Genomic DNA, 25,325 nt, shown 5'->3' with positions numbered 1-25,325 from the left:
TATGTATTCTTGTACCTTGCCATAAGGCCAAAGTTGCACGATCTGCCCAGTGAAGTCTGAATTGGAGATGGAAAGCCAAAAGGAGAAAGTGCTATCTGGTCTCAGAGGGAGTGACAACACTTCTGCAAAACCTTGTAATCATTGACTTAGTGTTTGCTGTTGCAGCTGTAGGTTTAAAGGTGATGGTCAGTGTGTAATAAAAAGGGGGCACAAGTTTATAAAGAGACATGGCTCCACTACAAAAGTGCGCGGCTTCACTGGGGTCTCAGCCCCTCCATCCTGACTGACCAGTCCGATCTGCTGCAGCGGCTCCCTGAGCAGAATGGTTTGGCTCGTTCCGATGCTCTTCGGCATCCAGGCGCTCTGTTCCTGCGCTGCCGCCCCTCCTGCCCGCGGAGCAGCGGCCGCGCTGCTCTCCCCGCGCTGCGACGATGCGGCAGTCGAGGAGGCTGCAGACCTGGCTCTCCGCCAGATCAACGCTGACCGAGCAGAGGGCTACATACTCAGCCTCTACCGAATTTCCAGCGCCCGAGAACAACCTCAGGTAAGTTACCCTATTGCTCTCTATCTGTTTCTCCCGCAGAGAGCCCCGCGACTATCGCTATTGCTTAGAAATGTCTATTTTGAATTAAGAAATACTTCAAAAGGCAGATGTAAAGTTCCATTCACAGGACTCCGGGGGCCATGTCAACTTCATGCACTAGAAACAGTTTCATCACCACTGGGGGCAATTAGAGAGCAAATCTCAGTCATGACTCTCTGCTGCCTGCCCCTGGAATAGCTCCAGGCATCAGTTCAAATTTGATATGAAACACCACTACTCTGATTTAATTTCATTTTACACCTTCTTCCCACTGCCTTGAGCAGTTGGAGTGCAAAGGCTGTTAAGTCATCGTGTGTTTTGCACAAAAGATGTAAGCACTAACAGGTGTAAACACATCCTGCTTGGGACCACAGAATTCTTTTATAGACCACTAAAAGATGACTCACTCTCCAGAAGAAATCTGAAACCAGTTCACGTGCAAAAAATACACTGCAAATACCTATGGAATATCACTCACATTTCCTCAAGTATCTTATTTCTTGATGTGTGCTTAATTCATCACTATTTTGTGTTACAATAGGTGACTCTACTGAATCTAGCTAGGGACATGAGTTCACAAGGCCCACAACAGATAATGCACTGTGGAAGCATGCTACTAACATTCCCTGCAAGGCCCACTCACTTCCCATAAGCTTATCTGAAAGGCCAAGTTCTGAATTCTTAATGAAAATCAGGCTCATTGCCAGATGTTTAAAGATCTGTACTGGCAAGGCTTTGACACTCCTTCCTGCTGCCCTTACAAGGACATGGATTCTGCAGACAGGCTGTGGCCTCCAGCAACCCAAGACCTCACAGCTGAAGATGCCCACCATGCTGGGCTTTGCACTGTGTTCTCCAGGTTGCTTTGCTCAGGTAACAGAATGTGCCCAATAAGCAACTGGATCACGTCTCTTCAGAGGCACCACATGTGCTGCCTCTGAGCTGGCCCAGAACCCACATCACCAGTCATGCAGTTTGGTATTCAGATCCCCCTCCTCAGGCTATTTCCTACTGATAATAATGAGAGCCCCTGCTATGACCACCCCAGAGTGCAGACATGTTGTAAATCATTCATCTCCATGCCTCTTCCTTCAAGTATGCCAAGCACATCACAGCACACAAGAATTTTGGCCCTTGTTTGTGATTTGGTCTGTCACTTAATTCCCCAGAGCCTTAACTTACTGCTTTGGAGCAAGCACCCTTTGTCCATTTGGGGGTTAAATTTACTTTTATTCTTTCTTATTTTTTTCATCTAATATGCTCTTATCCTGTAAATAAGGTGTTTCAAGACATTGCAATAACAAATCAGACAATCTCAGTCTGATTTTGCTGCTGCTGAACTGAGTACACAAGGATCCTTCAGCCATGTCAGGGGGGTTCATGGACAGTAAAATCCTTATGCCACCTCCTATTCCTCTCAAAAATCAAAAGAAATCCTTAGGATTTTTACCAGTCAGTGGTCCTTTCTCCTACTTCTTAACCAGTACTGAGGATAAAAAAATTTTCAAAGTTACTTCAAATTCAAATCTGCCCTTAAGCAACCTGTGGTTCAGTTTTGCTCTAATTGAGACTAATGAGCCATCTGCTATTAACTTATATGCAAGTAGGACAGAGCTTGCTTTCATACAAGGTACTCATGATTAACTTCACTGACAGGCACTTAACCAAAATTACAAAACATGCCAAAATATTTCATGTCTTTCCCTTGCACCAGGTCACCCTGCTGCCACATGTCCTGTGGCTCCCAGGCTGCCCAGCACATATTGCAGCCTGGCACCAGCAGTGCTGAGGAAAGGATTTTTTTGGCAATGCAGAAAAGATATAGAAGTTTTTATTCAATACTAAGCAGATATCAAAAGGCCTTTGCATAACGGTCTTCTAATGAAAATTAAAATAAGGATGATTAAACCTTCACTGATCTGCTGAGCTCTAAATAAGCCCCAAATTATCCTTTCCCCAGTGGAGTGTGATACATACAGAAGCAGGTAGACCAAAAGATGTGTAGATTTTATAATAACCTCATTGCTTAAGTAGAGCTGATATTATACAAGAGAGCTACAGGCAACAAGAAATACGTTTGGTCTGCCCTGGTTGCAGGTAGTGTTTCCAAGATCATCAAGCTTCAATCAATATTCATGATTCAGGAAGCCCATCTAACACCAAACACAAATGATAAGATCATTTTTTTAATGAGGTGTGTGTGTACTTTTGCCTCAAAATACTTTAACAACCAGCTTGAAAGCTCAAGTCACCAGTTCCAGCTCTGGGATTCCTTAAAGATACGTCTTTTTCTTAGCTATTTCTTCTTCATGCAGGAACAGAGGATATATTTAAGGTTACAAGCTTGTACCAAATGCTGCATTACTCAAAACCACATTTTCAGCGAACAGCAATTACTGCTTAACAGGTCTTACTTTCCGTTTACTGATTCAAGCTACATTAGCTATTATATTAAGGAGACATATCAGCATGGTATTTAGATACCTTGTATGTAAACAGAAAATTATGGTTAGTTCCTGCCACAGAAGGGTCTGTGCAGCCAGGTGTGGGGATACTGCCATGCCACTGTGCACAGCCTGGCTGAACCTCAGAGCCACTCTTTGTCAAAATAGCTTTTGATCTTTTCACAGCCTTCAAAATGACACTTATAATTAAACCTCGGGATTAGTGTAGGCAACCCTGAGAGCTCAGTGTAAGACATTACCAGATTACTTCATAGAACACTAATAGAGAAAAAAAAATATGAAAATAAAAAAATCATAGAAAACATGAAAAGTTGCATATGTAAGAATAGAAGTTAGAGACAAAGCTAACAAAACAATTTGATCATTCTTTATATTTATTTTTATTAGTTTTGCTCTTCTATATTTGAAGGGTTTAGTGTTACAGGTATATATGTTAGAGCTCACATAAAATCACTATCCCATCGATCTCTATAGTATGTGATCAGAATAGTTTTTATCCCTCAATCTTCTCAGAACTCCAGAACAGACACCTCTTAGCAGTTTTCTAAGCAGTATAAACCCAAAGAAGCCGGCAGTACTCCAGCCTTTAGATGCCCTATTGACTTGTCTTTAGTCAGTGTTAAACAGAAACCAAAATTAAAGCCAAAACTGCAAGAAGTCTGGCCTAGACTTTTACAAGACTTGCCCCATTTACTGTTTTCTCCACAAACCAGTGAAATCAGTCAGGGATGAAGGAACACTGGTCTCATTCAGTTTGGGTTTTTCTCCCTTTTCAGCAAGTGCACAATCTCAGTCTAAACATACAGCTAACACTCACTTCTAAGTCCTTTAGGATGTATAAATGACAGCTGCCCTCTTTCCAGCTTTCCACTAAAGATATAAATAAAACATGATCCTACTAATCTGTATCCTTGATAAATATGCAGCAAAGGTGCTTACCCATATCTACAGTGGAAGCAGAATGAGGAGCTGCACCATGCAGCATCTCATCCTCCTGCACCACGTGGTGCAATCACTGGATATGAAGCTGTACTTTCAGTCCTTCCTTCCTCTTGCATCAAAAGATGTTTGCCCAAAAGTTGAGCCTGAACTGCTTCGTGCACCCTGTGCTGCAGTGAACTGAAAAAAGGTTTCTAGTCTTAAGCACAGGCTCAGAAGTCAAGCACAGGACTGAAGATTTAAGTGAGTCAGAGACACCCACTGGATATGCAAGGTCTCTCAGAGCACTCTCTGAGAGCTGAGAGAATATTTAAGCATCAACAAAACCCATCACGTCTTTACAGAAAGAGCAAAGTATCCATACTTGAAAAAGACACTACTCTAAGAAATAAGATATTTCTCTTTCTAATGCCTACTGGTAATGTTCCATGTTAGGAGTTTTTTATTAGTTGTGGTATTTATTGTCTCATTCTTATTGCAGGCAAAATAACCTCCCACTCAAATCTGATAAGAAAATGCAGTTGACAAAGAAAACATCACCATGTTTAGTCCTTACTCTTGGATTCCGGTTGGTACCAGAAACAGAAGGATAAAATTGACTAAATGGCTGTTCTTTAATTAAAGCTGGCTCAATGCATCACCAGGCCTGTTCTAACATGGCCTAAATCTCACCCAGTTTGCCACTTTTGTCCCACAGAATGTTCACTTTTCAGGATATCTCTGCATCTCACCTGCATGTTCTCCCTTTCTCCATCTCTCCCTTTTATATGTCACTGCTTCGTTCAATACAAAAACTGGGATGTGACCCTTTTGTTTCTTGTTCTCAGGAGATCACTGGTTCTGTCTTCTATCTCATCTTGGATGTGGTAGATACTGAATGCCACGTACTCAGCAAAAAACTGTGGAAGAACTGTAACACCAGACCTGCTCACTCAACTGTAAGGATTTTATTTTCCTATTTGATCTCAGATGTGATGGGTTACTCAGGTACTAGTGATGACAGCAAAATCCCTGCACATGCATTTTTAGTGGGCACCAGAGTTTAGAAGAAATCAAACCCCATTTTTTTAAGGTCCACAGTTTTACTCTGTACCTTTTCATCAGTTTATAGACTGGTAAGATTTATTTTAGAAAATGAAAATTAAAAGAAAGTTTTCAACCAGAGCTAATAAGCAGACTGAACTAAATAGCCACACTAGGACCCTATTTAGAATAATGTTTTACTTTTTATAGCAACCTTGTAAGAGTTTATTTTAAAGACAGCCTGTCAAGAAGGGAATAAAAGAAACTCACTTTTATATAACATGTGATTTTTGGTTTAGTTTAATTCCACTTTTATTCTGACAACTTTGCAAAAATTGCACTAAAAAAGGAGAAAAAGGAAAGCTCAGCAAGATAAGCTGCAAAGACAGAAAGTGGTCTAAGACTGTTGCCACAGGTGACCAAAATGATTCTGAAGAAGTGAAAAAAAAAACTTATAAAATGGAGAATGACAAGAAAGAAGTTACATGTGGGAAAAAAAAAGAAGTTATGATTACATTGTCCTGGACTGCTTCTAAGGTCAATCAGTTCCAGCTTTAAAATGAAAAACTAGGAAAAAAAAAAAAAAAAAAAAAAAAAAAAAAAAAAAAAAAAAAAAAAAAAAAAAAAAAAAAAAAAGGATTCTCCTCACTTTTCCTTATAGCTTTTTCAGCAGGAAAGGGTGCAAAGCCTATGTGGTCAATATGGCTTCAGTGGAGCCAAGAAATATATGTCCAGAGGCCTTGATCACACAGGTAGCAATATTTAAGAAGCTCTCGGAGAATACACTTTCAACTCTTAAATATACATGCCCAGTGGATAGGCCAGTATTTTTTCTGCCATAAAGTCAGAGGTTTTTTGTGTAAGGGTGACCCTACTGTGCCACAAAACTGATTCAGGGTCCTTCCTTCCACTTTCCTTATGGTTATAGAGGAAAGAGGGAAGGTGGAAGACAGGTGACTGGATCCAGATATCCTGAGCTGATCTCCAGGTCTAAGCTCTCTCGGTTCTAAACACAGACACAGCTCCCAGGGCGGGGGCCTGGCCAGGGAAAGCACTCTGGGACACTTGGGCACTTCTCAGCTGCCAGAAGAGTGGCCCTGTGTAGGCCACCCTGCAGACAGTCACTGCACCTGCAGAGCTCAGAATTACACCAGGGAATAATCTCCTTTATTTCTAAAGGAGATGCTTAGAAATGTGCTTCACTGTCATTTGAGCATTAACAAAACTTTTGTCTTGAAAAGAATTTCATGATTGCAAGAAGAAAATTACCCACTCACTGTCTAGGTACTACATGGTTAGTGCAAAGGGTGCAACATTAATTGTTTTATGTTGTTTCAGGTTTATGGTCAATGCAAAGCCATTATCTACATTAATCAGGCAAGAAATATTTCTCATCTGAATACTTATGAGTGCACTTTACAACCAGGTATGTCTTTAACACACTCTTTATTAAAGGACTGGAAAAACACTCTGTCAAATGGCATTACTTTAAATTTTAATTGTAATTATGACACCACTCTAGCTTCAGCTTCCCTGATTTTCTCAAGTCAGTGATCATAAGGCCAGTGAGGTCCTGCAGCTCAGAGCAGTTCAGTAATAACTATTTTAACCTCTTTATGTAGGCATTTACCCTCTGAACCAAAAAGCATTTTTATGGGTTTATGAAAGGCAAGTAAAAACAGCAAGCCCATTGTCAACAGACTGAACCTTTTCCTTCAGTGTCTCTGCCTCCACTGCAACATTTTTATGGGTCTGCAAATACATAAAGATTCAAAATCGTTGAGGGATGAAAACTACATATTGTAGTCCAGGGGAGTGGAGGACAAGTGGGTAGGGTTGGGGGTGTAGGGGCATTTATAGTGACCTCCCCTATCAACATGCTCTTATGCTTCTGCCTTCTCTAATGACATTTTTTCTCTTGAATAAAAAGTTCCACCCAGATATATTTGGTCAGTATGTCCTGACTGCCCAGTTGATGACAGTACAACTAAGCCCGAATACTTGGATGCTGCTGTTCAAAGTCTTGCCAAGTTCAACAAAGAGAGTGAACAAACTCATTATTTTTCTGTCCTCAATGTCACAAGAGCTTCAATGCAGGTAAGCCAAGGCTCATCTCACTTGTTTCAGCCCTCAAGAAGTGTGGATCCTCCTGTTCTGTGATTTTTTACGTCTTACAGATTGTTTTGATTTTGTATCTGCATAGTAGAGAGAATACTTTTATGCAGAATGGTTTAAAATTAACTTTAGACTAACAGAGAGTTTATGATCTCATGGCTAAGCCCTGTTTGTTTACCACAGTATTATCTGGTCTCTCTAAAATTCATAATGTACAGATAACAAAGTGGCTTTCCCTCTTAGTTAAATATTACTACAATACATCATTTCACGACTTCCATTTACCAACCCTGATTTCAGAAATAGTAAATTGATCCTGTTCATTTAAAACAGCCAGAAATTATGAACAAGGCACTGAAGAGGGTATTTGGATATGTAGTTCTACATGGATGCTAAACTTATGATGAAAACCAAACTCACTTCACCTATAGCTAATCCATGAGTTACTGTGCATATATAAGAAGTAAAAAATGACCAGGCAATAGAGCAGCACTGGCAAAAAAAAAAAAAAAATTCTCCTGTAACACAACTAACAGTAATGCCCCAAGTATAACCTGCTCCTTCCAGACTTAGCAGGAGTTTCACATCTATTTCAAGGTCAGTAGAATTCTTCATTCTTCCTGACACATGCACAAGGTCTAATTGCCACTGGCCTCTCATTTACAGTGGGTCGTTGGTCCTGCATATTTTGTAGAGTTTTTAATTCAGGAGACATCCTGCTCCAAAAAGGACACAGTTGCTGACATCTCCAAGTGTGAGCCACTTCCATCGGAAGTAGCTGTAAGTACTTTTTCCCTTGTATAAACGCCTCTTTTCCAGATACTCTGACTCCTCAGTGAATACTTCATATATATAACCTTGGCTCTTTGCAGACAAGAACCAAAACCCACAGGCACCTTTTTATGGATTGTAGCTCATTCCTGTCTTGCAGCTCTACAGACTGCTTTAGAATAGAGAAAACATTTCAGTAAAAGTTCTGAATTCTGACCTAGAAATCCATGAACAAAGAAAAGAGAAAAAAATACCATCCAGGGAAAGGTGAGGTAGCCGTCACCTTACAAAACTGAATGGCTCTTAAGGATTTCTTCCAAGGAAACAGACACAGATAATAAATCACAAACAACATATAAGTAGTATATTCATACTACAATTAGGTCAAGCTAAGGAAAGCACTTAGGAACTAAGGAAAAAATTCTATGAGAATCTGGAGGACTAAATGGGCATGTTGTCAAGAGATAACATTTCAAGCTCCATCTTAACTGAGATCCAAGGCATGTACAGCCCAGTACAAACACAACTACTAGAAACAACATTTTTTTCATGGTTTCTTTTACTAGTATTGTGTGAAATTGGTTTTGTGTGGAAAATGATATTATGTTCCATACGCAACTTGCCTGCATAGGGATATTTTGCTGCAGCAGAACATAAGCAAGCTGTTGTAGTTTGGCCTTAAGTGGCCAGCTTATTTTTACTATTGTGTTACCTAACCCTCCTTTGCAAACACAAAGCCTTTTTCAAAACCCTGCCTGCCTTCGTAAGATTGCCAATCCCAAAATAAAAGTTTGCCCAAGCTGTTTATCCCTACAAATACACTTAGAAGCTATAACTATTCAGCCTTTCATAATCACTTGCTTTACAAGATAGGAGCTTAGTATCAATGCTACAATGTGAAAAAATGCTTGTATTTTCTTCTTCCAGCAAATCGGATTCTGCAAAGGCTCTGTAGGAAACAGTCGCATGGAAAAGTTTGTCACAGTATCCTGTGAAATCTACAGTCAGCAGGTATTTCTTAATCTAACATTAATGTTGCAAGAGTAATACCCCTTTACAAAACAACTATTGAACATTTGAAAGCCCATTTTTAAGTTTTCTCATTCACAAAGAGATGTGCTCCAAGGAAGTGATAAGGTCAGATCAGGAAGAAATTTGTCTTGTGATCGAGCAGACTGCTGTTGGGGGGATAAAAGGCAACAGAGACAATCATACAGAATGTGTCCAGAATGCTCTACAAAGAAATTGCAAATCACAAAAGGAATGCAAGGGGCAATAACTGTAGTTACCCAAGTTTCATGCACCCATCTCCCCTGGCACAAGAAGTATTTCTATCTGTCTATCCTTTGAGCTTCTGTTCAGCAGCTGGTCTTGACAGACTGGATTTGCAGCAGATCCTTAGTGTGACGGGTGATTATATCTGAAAGGATTTGGAAGAGCTTCAATATAGATAATATTTATTCCTTGTTATTTAGGATCCTACCACTGAAGAGGAGAAACAGGAAGCTAATCAGACACCTGGAAAATCCAGCCAGAATCAACAAGCTTCCCATTCAGAAGCTGATCCTTTCTCCCCACATCTGGAAAAAACAGTGGGCTGGGTTAAAATTCTACCCCCTTCAAAGGAGGACATCAGTTTCTATAGCTTAAGAGAAAGTCAAAATGAACATAAAGATGGAAAGCCAGTTCCACCTAAGGCTGTAGGATCTACACCCAGTTGTGATGAAGAAAAGACTCAAGTAAACAAACCAGACTTGACCAAACCAGTCACCGGACCAGTTATTCTCCCTTTTCCTGAAGAACCTTCTCTATCAGACTCATGCCCAGGAGAAGCAAAGCAGATGGATGGCATCCTTCACCCTTTGATAACTAGAAAGCCTACCACAGCCTAGCCAGCATCCAACCACCTCAGCTATCTGTAACAAAATAACAGCTACAGTAGCAACCCAGTCTTTCAATTTGTGTAACATCCTCAAGTAAATAAATTGCTTATCACAGTCTTCATCTTTGGAATTTTCAGTTTTAAGAAAGCACAAGAAGAGATTAGAAAAAGAAATTTAGCTGGGGCATTTTCCAAAAAAAGTAGTTTGCTTTCTAATTCTCAAATGCCTCCCATCAGGAAGAGGATGAAGGAAAGGTAATTGTGAAGGGTAGAAGAACTTGCAGGGATGAGACAGCCCAAAGGCATCAGAGAAAAAAATATGCCAGAGCCCTGGCAGCCAATCCTCCCCGAGGGGAGATGCTCTCAGGGTCCTCAGAGAGTCACACCAGTGAGAGGTTTTGTTATTCTGTGGGTTAACTTCTTATTTATAATGTGATGAGCTTAGCCCATATTTTTATCTTCCAGAGAAGATCTCAAGAAAGATTATTATTTTCCCAGTGCTTTACACCCTCACTTAAAGCACATGGAAAAGGGTACCCACAAGTGAAAGCTCTGCACGTAGCTCTGGCTGCTGGAGAACCAAGCCCAGGCTACTCAGATTCTTATGCTTTACTGACCCTGCTGTGCAGGAAAAAAGATGATTTACAAAATCAGTTTAATTCTTTCTTGAGATAGGCCATATTAACTGCTTTATAATAAAAACCACAGGGACATTCCACAGCCTGTAGCTAAGAAAAATCAATTTCATTGAAGTCAGACATAGTAATAGTACTGACAATAACAAATATAAATAAATGAGAAGACAAGAAGAAGAAAAAGAATGAACATAGGAAAGAAATGTAATTTGTGGCCAGGAGTACACTGATATTTGCAATAATTACGGGGCTCGTATGAGACCACAGAGCCTTTCTCTAGTTGCCACCAGATCTGTAAAACCATTTGTTCAAAACAAAATCAATAAAATATTATTGTTTCTGAAGCTTTTATGATACTCTACCATCCCTAGAGATCCTGCATAATTTCTCCATTTAAAGAGCCTTTCAACAAAAAATTATGGTTTTGTCAAAGAATCCTGGCATTATGCAATTCAATTAAAATGTATTATTTTATTACTATAAATAAGATCTAAAGAAAAGTATTATTTTATTTTGAGTGAGGAAAAAATAATATTGAAATACTGTATGGAGTTATATTCACGACAACTATGTTTGCTTTTTCATTTTGCAAAACCCTTATAAACATAAATTTGATATAAAGGAGAAATCTAATTGGTTTAAAGATTAAAAAAAGCCAAAACATGATGTGTGAAACACATCAACTGAGCCAGAAATTATTCCATTTCAATCCCACATAATGAGAAATTTCAATATATTTCGATTTCATTCATTTCAGAGTAGAAATACATTCCAAATTGGGTAGTTTTCCAAAAATCCTAAAACTCAAATTCTATCCAATTCTTACCGCAGTAGGAGCTCTAGGCTGTGTCAGCATTCCTCTTTTTATCAAATCACCGAATTACAGCACCTTGTTTTTCCCTGGGGAAGTTTCACTTTTTCCAGCTCAGGTTCCTCTAACATGACCAGTGTGTTCTACCTCCCTGCACAGGAATCACTGATTTGCCATCTGCCAAAATTGGGGGCACCAGGCATTGCTCCATGTCCTCACACAGAGCACCCACAGCTGGCTTTGGTGCACCAGAGGGCAGGGCACTGGGGTAACAGCCTGTCACCCTCCGGGGATTTTCAAAATGCTAGTTTCCCCCCTCTTTTCAGTTAATCACCACATTTCCCATTCCAGCTGTTTTAGAACATGCTCCTTTTTGTTAACTGTTTCCACGTTGATTCTAATCTCAGTGAGGCTCCATGAGCTTAATGACACAACTGAGGCTTATATGAACATACACGACTGGAGCACAATTGTGTAGAACATAAGCAGGGGAGTTACAGGGGACATCAAAAAGTGAGGATCCACAGTTTTGAGTATTCCATTTGGATACTGTGTAGCCTGTTCTTCAGATGAGGCTCAGAAATGACATTTGAATCAATATTTTCTCCAGCTCAGATCTGGAATTTGGGTTCAAAGAGTTCTCCAATTTAAAAATAAATTTAAAAAGAAACACAGAAGGGGTGTTTATCTGAGCAGTAACTGTATCCCCAGTGCAGATCAACAAAGCACCAGTGGTCAGTGCAGAGTCAGGATCTTTATTTGGCCTTTATTTGCTGTGGCTGGTCCAGCACAGAGTCCCCTACGCAGTTTCAGTGCCATCGAGGCCACTGCTAACGTTTACCATAATTGAGTCCCGGTGCTGATGTCTAAGATTAAATTCTTGAAGCGCAAGTAGGAGACTGAAGTTGTTCGGTTTCTGTATTTCCTTTGTCCTCAGGACATGTACCTGGATACTGCGGCAGTCCCATATGGCAGTGATATTATTAACAGCTGGTAATGTTTAGTCATCAGGAATTCAAATCCTGCTGCTGATTCAGCAGATTTATGCCCATCTGTGAGTGGGGCAGCACTGCAGTGTTCTCCCTCCAGCACACCCACATGGGCAGATAAGGGCACAGGGTGCACTGTGTCTGGCCTCCACACATTGACTCTACGAGACAGGATTGCAGCAAATCCTCTTAAAAACATGCCCAGGTAGTGCCAAAGCTCTCCATCTTCTGGCCTGGTCTCAGCTTCAAGTCAATCTGAGCAAAGCAGTGGCAGTATCACCTGTGTCCATCCAGTCACACCCCAAATGCTCTCTCCTCTCCCAGGACTGAATTGTTAAGTGCTGCTTCTCCTTGTCCAGCAGAGAACAGGCCAGTAACACCAGGAAGCCCTTCACAGTCATTGGAGATGAGAAGTGGGTGGAATTCTCTATTCACTTTTCAATTTTGTTTCACAGTTTTTCAGCACTCACTGATCTTATGATATTATATCATGCATTAATATCTTGCTATCTGGGCAATGTCCAGCTAAAGTCTGGTCTGATATTTATTTCCCAGCATTCCAGTTTCACATGGACAGTGTTTTTTATTGAGGCACAGATAACCAGTGGTCAATGACCTCCAGGACTGTTGACATTTTTATCAGATATTATCAAGGCTTTACCTTGGAATACAGTTGAGGCCTCAGGAATGCAAAAAAAAAAAAAAAAAAAAAAAAAAAAAAAAAAAAAAAAAAAAAAAAAAAAAAAAAAAAAAAAAAAAAAAAAGGCAGTAATATTAAAAGGGTACTGAAGAAGATTTTCTGGCTTATTTATGCATATGTTGGCTATGTATTTGTTTAGATTTCTTGACTGTCCTTCTCCTACACTCATCCTTGGCCAACCAAATAGATTTTAAAGAGCAGAGCTCCCACAGAAAGCAGAGAACAGTCTGCTCATAGCAGCTGTCCCCCCAAGAAATCAGGGATAGCTGTAAATTGTTATGGCTGTACTTTAGCGAAAGAGTAATTGCTTATTGCATATTATCTCTTTTATGTGTCAGCTCTCCTTTTCCTATTCCCCTAGAATAAAGTTCTATTTATTAAGCATTTCATATGCTGTTTTTCAAGTGGGGAAGATAAGCCTCTTTTTGATGTATTCTCCCAGATCTCTGGAGAGGGTTAGGATGGATGTTTATTACCATATCCTTAAGGTCTGAATGTGGATCACCTCTTACTGTTGCAAGTCAAGCCTTGGTAAAAGTCATAAACAAGGTTTTGATAAGCTACTCATGAGAAATGCCATGTTTGGATACAGCTTCCTATTCCTTCCAGCAATGTTTACAGAGATGGCTTCATTAAAGCAACACACAAAACTTACAAGTAATACATATAAAAACAAAGTAAGTTTTTAAAAAAAATACCAAACTGGAGGAGAAGTGATAAAAACACATTATACTGACTTAAATACAACCAATATTTAATTAACTGCTCTTACTGTGCCTGGAGTGCTTGTCCATGCAGTACTTTAATAATAGAGTTCAATCTTTCTTTTCCAAAGAAATCAAGGACAAAACTCTCTAGAGTGCGAGCAGAATCTTACTTTACTTCTACAGTCAGTTTTGCAGAAATTGTATATTTTCCACTGTTTATTCAGACCGTTTCTATTTTATATTTAAAACATACATAAGCTACTGCCAAGGAAATGATCAGTGTCACAATGAACAGCCCAGAACAAAAGAGGAAAAAAAAGAACAAACAATCTGTAAACAACAGACAGCTAAGGGAATTATGTTATAAATTATCTAATCTAATGCCTTTCTTCAGTATGACTGCCCATTTGAAAAAATTAACCAGTATTGTAATGAATGAATTGAGGTGCAATTTGGAACACAGCAGTGATGTGACTATTATTTTTAACTGATGAGATGTATTTCAAATGTCTTTGATTATTTAGACAGCACTTATTTCACTGCTTTTTGTCCATCCTACAGAAGAGATTCTGAATTACTATAATGGAACATTTTAAAAGCAAAACCAAAAGAAATGTCCTATTTTATTAGAACAGTGGTACAACCACCCCAGTACTCATCTCTCACAATGGCAAAAGACAACTGTGCTTAGGAGAAACACACAACCTGCCCCTCTATGTAAACCATTCCCCTTGTACTTTTCCAGTGCCCAGAATCGTTGTACCTGGGACTTTAAAGAGGACTTTTCTGCTTAGCCCTTCTAGGATCCATGGAATGACCAGCTGCCAATGGACTATCCTAACCAATTTCTGCCCCTGCTGATTGTGTCTGCCTCCAGATCTTTCTGTGACAACAAGTTCCACAAGTTCACCACCCATTGCAGAGGGACTGTTTGTATCCATTTTCAGCTGATTTGTGCTAGTTTTGAGCTCCCCTGGTTCTAATATTGTAAGATGCTCCATTTAGCTTTTCTACTACAAGAGAACTGTTAACTGTGTCCTGAACTATAAAAGAAATCCACTGCTTCAGCTCAATGCATTTTGAAACATGATTTCTTAGACATCAGAGGTGCCAAAAAGTGGAATTTTTTAAAACAAGGGTTAATGAAATGAGGTAATGGTCGAGGATGACTACCCGTTATATTTCTGATTGTTTCTCAAACTGTAAGTAAAAAAACCCTTCAAGGTCAAACATGTAAACCCAAGTTACAGAATCACAGAATGGTTTGAGTTGGAAGGGACCTTAAAGATCATCCAGCTTCCAGCCCCCAAGTCAATTATACAACGAGCACCTTTTTCTGTGAGAAGCTAATCCAGCCTTCACATCAACCAGGATTTGGAAATTTCCTCATCTGAGTCTGACCTTATCATTTTGGACTCACACTGAATTTTTGTATTTTCTTATTCGGTGTTTGAATTTTGTATTCCATCTTCAGCCACTCCCTGACAAGCAATTACTGATGTCTTAAACTATCCTGAATAAAAGATTTTGAATACAATGAGACAGCATCTCCTCCTTTCTGCATAGCAGAGGATGCTGGTGTATCCTGTGAAAGGTATGAATCTTAATATTGTACTGCATTATTTTAATGAAAACCAAAAAAAAAAAACCACAAAACCAGCAATTCTCTAAAGAAGTCTATGAAGGCTGCTACAGCCAAAGAGCACAAAAAACTGCTCAGATTGAGAATGCAAAGGCAACTTTATATCACTTCATGACGTGCCTGGATTATGGGTATTAAGCCAGTCCCTTTCTGTGTACCAGTCTGAAATGATGTAAAGCTGATAGAAGTCTGCTCCAAATTTTCTTGAGCTGGAAGAGTAGCAGGTACTCACATAGAAACTACAGACCTGTGAGTGACCTCTATCCCTTTTCCAACTCTGGGTGATTCCCTTGTTTCCCTTTCACTAGTTCCCTGCTAGGTAAGGATCTGTAAAAACAAGGATAAGGACAGACCCATAATTTGACCACAAACATTTCAGCATATTTTCTGTTCAACTGTTTTAATACTAAACAGAAGACCAAGATTATGTAACACCTGCACCATAAATTGGGCCTTCTTACTGCCAGGCTCATTCCCTGTTGGAATAAGTACTTTTCTTAGTAAAGCATTATTGCACAATGCCTGCATAAAGAATCTCAAACCGGCCCTTTGATGAGTAGTCCAGAGAATATTATTAGGCCCACTTTCCTCAAAATCTGCTAAATCACTATATAATCATTTACTTGCTGTTTGCAAATGTTAATCCAGGGTCAAGGCAATGACTGTCTGACATGACACTTAAATTATATCAAACCATGCCCTTTTAGCATTAATTTATAACTTTGGTGGAGTGTTCTGATTTAAAAGCAGACTGCTGGCTTTATCAGGGCATGAGCAGAAGTGACCTAAAACTGCAAACAAAATGCTGCTCCTAGCTTCAGCTTTTTTTCTAACACTACTGCAGTGTTCTAATGCCCAAAACAAAGCAAGCTTTACACCTGCAGACTGTAACACCATTGAAACAGATGCAGGAGTGGCCCTGGATTTGGTCAACAAACACCGCAGAGATGGTTATGTTTTTGGTTTGTTCCGTGTTGCTGATGCACATGAACTACATACAGTAAGTATCCATTTAAAGGCTGATTTACACAAGACTGTGATTTTTAAATAATGAGCCAGGTCATTAAAAGATTGCTTTTAATGTTGATGTAATTCAATGAATCAGCTGTGATTGACACTACCTCAGTACTCATTTGTGCATGATTTATTGCATGTAAGCTTGATTTCAAACGATCCTGAATGTCCTCTATTCTCTTGGCCAACAGGGTGTTGGCATAAGAGTTGCTCTGAACAGCTTTATACAGCACTGGAAATTAATCCGTCCTGTCTGTTGTCAAGTCTCAGATGTTATACTCAAAATTCAGATGTTATACTCAACATTTATATTGGGAAGGTTTCTTTAATCCGTGAACGTCTAACATCAACTAGATCAATGTATCCTGCAAGACTAGTATTTTGTTATTATCCTAATTTTGGAGATAGCTGGTTAACTGGCAGGAAGGGAAAAAGGCAGAGAAAGGCGAAGCAGTTGCCACTCTGCAAAACAGGGGAGGGGCTGGATAGAGAATCCATAGCAGTCATTTCCTTTTTCCTTCCTACTTCTATTTCTGCTTCCTAGAGAGGATACATGAGCCTTTCTCAATGATTGCCTAAATGCCAAAACAACTGATAGTGGAAAAAGTAGCAGAACACAAAATTTCTTTAACTAACACGTAAGAGACCAAGGACAGGCAGATTTACTCATGCACCTGGTACCCTTTGGCTGCTTGGCAATGCAGTTGCATCCAGACACACACAGTTTTGGAAGCGTTACACATCTCAGTACAGTAAAAGGAAAAACAGGCTAGTTTTTGATGAGACTGCTCAATACTGCCTGCTAGGACAAGTAAAGCTCAGGAAGTGACCCAAAGCCCTGGTTCCCACAGGTCTTCAGCTACCATTTAAAAAAACTTGATGAACTATTTTGCTTTTCAAAGACAAGGATGTGGCGAGTGACAGCGTTGAGTTTTATGGAGTAGCCAGGCAGTTGAAGAGCTCACCTAGGAAGGAATCAGTGGTCTTCTGCATTCAGATTTCAACCCTCAAGTCTCCTGTCCTTGAAGAATGCTGCTGCCACACAGCAATGTGTGTGAACTCCTGTGAAGTGGAGCTACTGGGCAGTAAGGCATGCAAAATTCACTGGATGAATGACAAAAACCATAGTTGTTTCTAAACAGAAAAATCTCAGCATTTCTACATTTTAAGCAATTATTGACTATATAAACTTTAGAGCCATAACTTGGAATTGGGACCAGCACTGAGGATTCACACTTTCAGATGAATGCTATAACCACTGGACTACCGTGCTTATGTTTTGCTTTCATGCACTTACTGAACTTTGCTGTCTTCGCAGTCCAGGGCCACAGCTTCAGCTGTCACACAGAGCATACAAGAACAGAAAAGACCTTTCTATCTACCTGACAGTCAAAGAATTCTCCCTGTAAGGTCTCTGTATGTTCTTAGATCTAAAGCCACAAGATGTGTTTCCTGCACACTGGGCATGTACACTATTGTACAAGAACTTTTGTTGCTTCCCTGCCAAGATGATATTATATATATGTGTGTGTGTGTGTGTGTGTGTGTGTGTGTGTGTATGTATTTATAAAAGAAAAAAAACATTATTTTTCTTATCTCCATGCAATAGTGTGCATCAGGTCTATCACATCAGCTCCCTCAGAAACCTAAGCAGAGCAATTCCCAGCAGCCAGATCTCTACTGGGTTTACATGGGAGTTCTAGAAGCTCAAAATACTCAAGTATCCAGAACAGAACAGTCCTGGGCTTGAGTAGTGCCCAAGATGCTTTTAAAACAACCAAGAAGGCACCATGTAAGACTTTTTTTTTTTCCCCAAGAGCTATCCAGTAGATGAACAGAGGAATTTTCTACTGTATATTTGGATGTACAGATTTAACGTTACCCAAGATCTGCTTTAGGCTTTAGTGAATCCAAACACATTCTGCTGAAGAAAATAAGTCTTTGCCAGGGATGAATTGGCTTTTTTAGCATTTCACAAGTTTAGCTGCCAAAGTGCATCACACATTTAGTAATTTCAGTTTTAGAGGATTCCTAGTGAATAGTGTTTTATGAAAGACTGTCTTAACTATCTCACCTTTCCATTCAGTGCAATTCCATAAATACAAATCAGAAAATAGTGTTTCTCACTGTCTCTGCTCTCTGTTTGAATTTTACCAATATGTTGACAAGCAGTTTGAAATTATTGAGATTTATAAAATAAATAGAAACACTAACTACCCCTAAGCAGAGAATAAACATGTGTCCAGTGGGCAGGATGTGTGTCCAGGACAATTATATTCTTTTCCCAATTCTGTCATTAAACAACATATGTCTTTGTGCAAGCCACCTAACCCCTATTTTAAAATTAGAGACAATCCTAAGATATATGCATTCTGCAAAACTAGTGCTTAACATGACACTGGTGGACTCTCACTAATAAAAATATTACATTAGACTGCAGCAATTCTTTCTCAAGGTCTTGTGTATACAGAAACACTCTAAAAAAAGAACCTGAATGGATGAAACTTCATAAAACCTGAGGACATTTATTCACATTGAAGGGCTTTACATGATTTTTATCTAAATGACAAAATAAAATACGTATGTGTTCATTCTGAATGTCCATACGAGGGCTGAATGAAGTTTTAATAATTCATTCCAAATGTGAATTGAGATTCATTCCCCTGCAGAAAAATAAAAAACTGCTTCTGTGGGCCACAGAAAATTCTTAGCACCACATCCCATTACACTGGCAGCCAAATTCAAATTTTAATTCTTCGTCCTATTCGCTCAGGAGACAGAATATATTAGAAGAATTTCAGAGCTAAGGCTCCTGACTTTGTAGGGATTATTACAGCTTTGTTGCATCACTCCCTGAATAAACTGATCAGGAAGCAAAGTTCTGAAAGAGGATCTGATCACTAAGATAATTTGAAATGGAGGTAGCTATGTAATTGGCTGCCTACACAACTGATGTCCTCATAGAACAATGTGTTCTGTGTGAAAATCAGAAAGAGGGAATGGCAACTTTTTAACACTGACATTTTCTGTATTTGATGAATGCCAGGTTAACAACAGACTCTTCTCACGAGTTCTCAACAAAAGGATAAGAGGCAACAGTTACAGTTGCAGGAAGGGAAATTCTGAATAGGTATAAGACTAAAAGAAATCATGGCAAAAGTGGTTAAGTACTGGCATGGCCCAGAGAGGCTGTGGAACGTCTGTATGGGTGATGCCCAGAATGCAGCTGAAACTTTGAAGTTTTAGCTTTGCCTTGAGCAAGTGGCTGGGCGAGATGACCTCCAAAGTTCCTTTCCAGCCTGAACCCTTTCTACATTTGTCAGCTCAGAAAAACCTTCATAGAGAACTGGAGAAGCTTCATTAAAGATTAAACATATCAACGTTAAAAAAAGTTTCTCTCAGATCAAACTTCTCATCTACAAACTCTTTTTTACTTGCGCTTCTCTTCCAGGGAAATTCATCAGTCCTCTACCTAACTTTGGATGTGCTGGAAACCGAATGCCCTGTCTTATCCAGAAAACACTGGGAGTCCTGTGAATACAGTGATACTTATCCCATGGCAAGTAATGGTACCCGCACTGAGTCATACACCAATAATTCATTAACTTGATCTTCATCTGAGCTGCCCAGAAATTTGTGTCACAAAACCTCCAAGTGAAGACTGGGCTTTAATATGGTTTACTCTAAAATAAAATCTATTTAATTCTAGAGTTGTTAAACATAAGCTAAAGGATTGGAAAGGGGGTGACTCTTCAAATAAGTGTAGCTTTATTTAACTAGTAGTCTCAAAGGAACTATCCTCCACATTCCACTGCTTGTAGCAGAACTTATGTTTTAAGGGCAATTTGCTGACAACTAAAGGGCACTGGAAATTATTTTTTAAGCATGTTCCTAGTATATGAGCCAGAAATACCAGCGGTGTATTTTGTCAGTTTTCTGTCACAGCATTCGTGGTATGACAATGTGAAATATTGGTGGTGTCAGTACACGAGTGATATACAGCAATACTTGCCCTTTCTTTTTTTTCCAGTCCAATGAGGCAGGCTGGGATGAGAACTCCCAGTCCAAAACTTTGTTTAAATAGGAGAGTTTGGTTACTATGACAAAGGACAAAGCAGGAAGGCCACGAGGAGAGAAGAGAAGGCATTTACTCTTTTTCTTAAGATGGGGAAAAGGAAGAAAAGGTCCCTCCACTTTTTGATAAAGGTTTATGAACCCAACATCCTCATCTCCCCTGTTAACTAGTATTATCTCACTGTAAATAAGTACTAGCATGGCTGAGAAGGCTGGTTCAGTTTTCCATTGTCTACTCAGTCGTGCACTCTGAGAATTAAAATAAAGGCTCTTGTAAAGAGAGATCCCATTTTATCTGAAGACAAATTTTGAGTGGTACCAGATCAAACATTCCATTAATGACCACATCTGTTATTCTTGGAGGCACTGCACATTAAAAAGAGGTTTAATTTCTATGATCACCTACATCCAATTAAATCCAGTGAAAATAACATCATGTATTATGAATAATCATGTATTCTTTTTTCCTCTCAGGACTTTGGGCAGTGTAAGATTATCACATATACAAACCATCTGCTGAAGAAACCTCAGCTATATGGATTTAATTGTACATTAAGTCCAGGTAAAATAACCACTGTTGTAAGCCAATGCATACCTCAAACCAGCCCTAGTACCAAAGCCTGTGCACCACCAGTATAGGGGAACCGTAACAGATTCATTCATCTGCTTGCAATTCATATTTTAGATAATTCAAATGGAATGTTAAGAATGAGTAATAGAATTAAGGTTACCCTGCTCTTCTAAACCAGACTTTATTGATGTCAGATGATATCACCATTCCAGTCCACCAAAACATCATAATGAATATCAGAACAAATGTAAACTTGGAAAGAATGCCCATCTGGGCCAGTAAGACTCTAAGGTGGAGCTAAAAGATTTATAAGAATATTCATTTTCATGGGTTTGGGTTTTTTTCATGTTACAAGACAAATCCATATTTGTGGAGTGAGGGACAGGTATTTCACTTCCAAAGAAATGCTGCATTTCAATTTCTCATTATAAGTTCACACTAAAAGCACAGGCACGCTCACAAGAGTATTAATATCCATTGCAATATTAGTAAATCCTCTGTTTTTACAGTTCCACCTGATTTATTAGAGTGCAAAGATTGTCCTGTGAAAATTGAAGTCTTAGAAGTCACAGAGCAACACAAAGATATTGCTACAAAGGCCCTGAGGAAATTCAAGATCGAGAGTAACCACACAAACTACTTCGCTGTGGACAAAGTTGAAAGGGTTTTAAAGATGGTAAGTGGCATTTTGTCCTAGAATTACTTATAAACTACCAAATTTGGTGAGCAGTTCCAATAACTCCATATTTGAGTGATGTCAACATGACGACTTATCCCTTGGTTGATTTGAAATATAACCCTCACATCACCAAAATTTTTTGGTGGTAAATATTGGAGACATTTACTGAAACAGCACAGGGTCATTCTGACAATGTGTCAGCTCAGGACAGCTCTGTAATGAAGTCCCACAGCCCCTCCCATAACACATCCTGATGTTGGAAACTGCCTAAATTACAGCATGCCAACCTCACCTCCCTGCAGCTTTTAATATTGCTCAGAAACCTGACAGTGTCCCACACTGTACCCCATGCAGGATATACCCCCACTCCTGTTTAGCAAATGGCTGTTTCCAGATTGCCTGGATTCATGTATTTCTCCCCAAACACTTTGTTTTCAGCTACACTGACACTTTAGATTGTACCACTGGATTGGAACAGACTGCCTAACACTCAGAAACTGTGAATTACAATAAAAAACTATACCATAAAGTATGTGCATCCACTTTTAACCAGTTTAGTTAAAGTAGTGAAACTTGTGTGTGCACACATGCTATGGACACCTTTAACACAGACTTGAAATAAAGTACTGTTACAGTTGGAATTAAAATGAAACACCTCCTTATGGATTTTAATAGGATCACAAAGGCCTTCTCCCATATTCATATGGAGTAATGCCTTCTCTATGAATAATGCCCCTGCCATGAGAGAAAGCAATAGTCTCACAGGTTTCACTCCAAATTAACATCAGCACTCTGCACCCTCATCACTGGAAAGGGGTGGTTGCCATCCAGTAGATCTCTCTATTTTCACAGGAACAGCAGTTCAGCTCCAGGAGGACTCTAAGGACATCACCGCCTAAAAACACAAGCTGTAAAAGTAACAGGTTTTATAACACACACACACTAGACACAGAATTAAAGTAAGCATCCCTGGAACTTGTGAGGGTGTGAGGAAAGTAAGGTATAAAGTATCTAACCTGTTTTCCTCACTGAATATGTGTATTTGTACGAACACTTGAACAGGACACGAAAGGAAAGCGTGACCTCGATGGGATTTTGACAAGATGAAATATGGTTGCTTTGAAAATTACAGGATTTTAAATACACCTAGTTACCAATTCTTGTTTGACTTCTTGGTTTCAGACTGCCTCCCGGGAAGGTCACATTTTAGGATTCTCTATAAAGGAGACAAACTGTTCTGAAACTGTGCAGCAAGAAGATCAGGCATTGGGATGTGATTTTCTCCATGACTGGCACGCTGTAAGTAAAGTCTTAGAATAAGAACTGATACAATGGGTGGGACCAGAAAGATTTACCAATATATTTCCAAATGTTTCTTATAACCATCAAGCCACACTCAAAATTAAAGGTCCAGGACGCCCAAGCCCAGATCTTAATTTTACAGCTGCTTCTTTTTATTTTATAAGGAGACAGGTTGAGCTCTCAAATCTAAATGTAACTGGACTCTGGCATGTTAGAGGCCTAGAGCTTTTCAGGTTGTATCTGGCTTTTGCATTCAAACTGTGGCCAATCCCTAGCAAATCATTCATGCTATGTTCATAAAAACTTTTCCACTAATATGAGTCATAGATGCTGAAAAATATGCATGTCTTATGGCATCCCAGTAAGCTCAGGGTTACTTTTTTCTCCTCTGCTGCAGAGGAATGGAGAGTAGATTATATAAATCAAGCTTGTCTGCAGATAACCACCAAAGTATTCTCCTCACCCCACTTTCCCATTACCACAATAGTCTACACCAAGCTAGGCAAGGTCTCATAATTTCAGAATAAATTATTTCCCAGAAAGTAAATTGAAGGAATGAAACAAGAACATAGAAAAAATCATGTAAAACTTCTGCTTTATTTGCATCCATCTTCCTCTCTGACTTTGTATACCCCAGAAGGCTGAAAAAGATTGTGATACAACTGGTAGCAGAGTCACAAGTTCACTACAATGAAGCACAAAATGAAATGGCCATAGAGGGTTTGAATTCTGTTCCCAGTGCTGCCCCCTCTGCTGTGCGTGTAAAATGCCAGTAACATTTTTAATCATTGATCATAATGGGCTACTAATGGCCCAAACATATATCAAGATAAAGCATTCACTAGAGGTAGCATACACAGAAACCCTCATACGAGTTTTGTGCTCTTTCATATGAGCAATTCCACACACAACGACTGGACAGCAGGAGAAAGTCACGGCAAACAGGATGCTAAGGGAAGAAATGCTAAAAAGTTACAATAAATTATTTTTTAAAACAAGGAAAAAAGTTCTGCTTTGAACTTTGGCTGAAACAGCACAGCTACACAGTGACAGGTTTTGAGAATTTAGCAAAATTTCAGGATAGCACTATCTGAACATGTGTTTGACAAGCAAAGACAAAAAAAGGGAATACAAATCAATCACTCACAGTGTGAGTCTCTTCTTTGGAGGCATCAGGAGCTGGCCAGTTTCTTAGACTTCAAAAGAGAAGTAAGATGGGGAGTAGAAGCCCTCTGGATGCTCATGGCAAAATGGTCATCACGGTCAAGAACCCTCAAAAATGGCACATATTTGAATCATTATTAATTGCTAGAAAGCCTTGGCCAGAAAGCTCAGGATTTAGCTAAGCTATGTGAACACACTCAGGTGCTGAGGGAACCAGCCTCACTCGTAAAACGTGCAACTGTCAGTAGCTTCTGTTAACTCCATCACAAGAACCCAGATGTGCACTGCAGTTCTTTTTTGCTTTTCTTTTGCTTAGCACATGGGATTCTGCACGGCGAGAGTGATCAGTGATGCAGATGAACCTGATGGAACAGATATAAGTTGTGAAATCTACCATCCCTGGGTATGTACTCACTTGTGGACATGTCTCCAGGTTTATTCTTGTGCAGGTTACAGCAACCTCGCTTAGTCCATGCTGGCAGGTGATTGTAACAATTGTTTATGCCAATTTATTACCGCCTGGATGTGATGCATCATCTTAGGACAGACCGACCTTTGAGGTCAATCAGAAGATGAATTAGAATTGAGCTGTCACTACTAATCCCTCCAAGTCTTCTCTCAGGTCAATCACTTGGCTTAGTTTAAGAGAGTAAAGACTGGCAAACACGTTCAAAGGAATTTTAGAAAGCAAGAGGAGGGGAGATGATCTTTATCATATTTGGTATTACAGTTTATATTACAAGAGGTACTTTAGTGTGGTTTTGTTTTGATCTGTCACAAATATTTCTCAGCTGGTTATATAATTTTGATATGGTGTAGTATTTCCAGAAGATTTTCAGTAATTTGGCATTTTTTCATCTACTCCTTCTCTTCTATCTTGAAAAAAATGCACCTTTTTTTCCTTAAAGATCATTTGAGCTACAAACGCAGACCTACTAACTCCCACCTCTCTCCTTCCCATCACTGTCCTAGCAACACCTGACTTAATACTTCCTCCCCTGGTATTTTTATAAACAGCAGCTTGGCTTTGGGCGAAGAGGCAAAGGTGGAAAACCACACAGACATCCCCATTTTCGTCATCATTTTGGTCACAGACATCATCATAGACATCATCACAGACATGAATGTCCACCCTCTTCTCAACCCAGACCTGAAGACCCCGAGCATAACCACAACTTCAGCAAGGAAGATCAAGACAGCCATGAAGGACTTGCTCCTCCTCCTCCCCCTCCTCCTCATGGACCAGATCACCCCCATCC

The 25,325-nt window shown here is 39.5% G+C and overlaps 2 protein-coding genes across 2 annotated transcripts in view; both read left to right on the top strand.

The window, feature by feature from the left end:
* The first annotated feature begins 207 nt into the window (after nucleotides 1-207).
* On the top strand, nucleotides 208-9,900 carry LOC114060798 (fetuin-B-like). Its single transcript, XM_027890600.1, has 7 exons — nucleotides 208-544; nucleotides 4,815-4,925; nucleotides 6,349-6,436; nucleotides 6,941-7,107; nucleotides 7,792-7,905; nucleotides 8,824-8,907; nucleotides 9,372-9,900. Exons 1-7 carry the CDS (start codon nucleotides 323-325, stop codon nucleotides 9,786-9,788), a joined length of 1,203 nt encoding a protein of 400 aa, XP_027746401.1. The 5' UTR covers nucleotides 208-322; the 3' UTR covers nucleotides 9,789-9,900.
* A 6,067-nt stretch (nucleotides 9,901-15,967) lies between these two features.
* LOC114060787 (histidine-rich glycoprotein-like) overlaps nucleotides 15,968-25,325 on the top strand; it is a 10,094-nt gene continuing 736 nt past the window's right edge. Inside the window, exons 1-7 of the mRNA XM_027890586.1 lie at nucleotides 15,968-16,262; nucleotides 19,728-19,835; nucleotides 20,825-20,912; nucleotides 21,431-21,597; nucleotides 22,783-22,899; nucleotides 24,383-24,469; nucleotides 25,084-25,317. Of these exons, the coding sequence (XP_027746387.1) occupies nucleotides 16,065-16,262; nucleotides 19,728-19,835; nucleotides 20,825-20,912; nucleotides 21,431-21,597; nucleotides 22,783-22,899; nucleotides 24,383-24,469; nucleotides 25,084-25,317 (999 nt within the window). The 5' untranslated portion in view covers nucleotides 15,968-16,064. The remainder of the gene's footprint in view (nucleotides 16,263-19,727; nucleotides 19,836-20,824; nucleotides 20,913-21,430; nucleotides 21,598-22,782; nucleotides 22,900-24,382; nucleotides 24,470-25,083; nucleotides 25,318-25,325) is intronic.

Source organism: Empidonax traillii, unplaced genomic scaffold, assembly GCF_003031625.1.
Source record: "Empidonax traillii isolate 1590-97213 ecotype Southwest subspecies unplaced genomic scaffold, ASM303162v1 scaffold292:size1342341, whole genome shotgun sequence".
Classification (NCBI taxonomy): Eukaryota; Metazoa; Chordata; class Aves; order Passeriformes; family Tyrannidae; genus Empidonax; species Empidonax traillii.
Note: the sequence above shows the minus strand (reverse complement) of the source record. Positions and strands in the feature narration are given on the sequence as shown.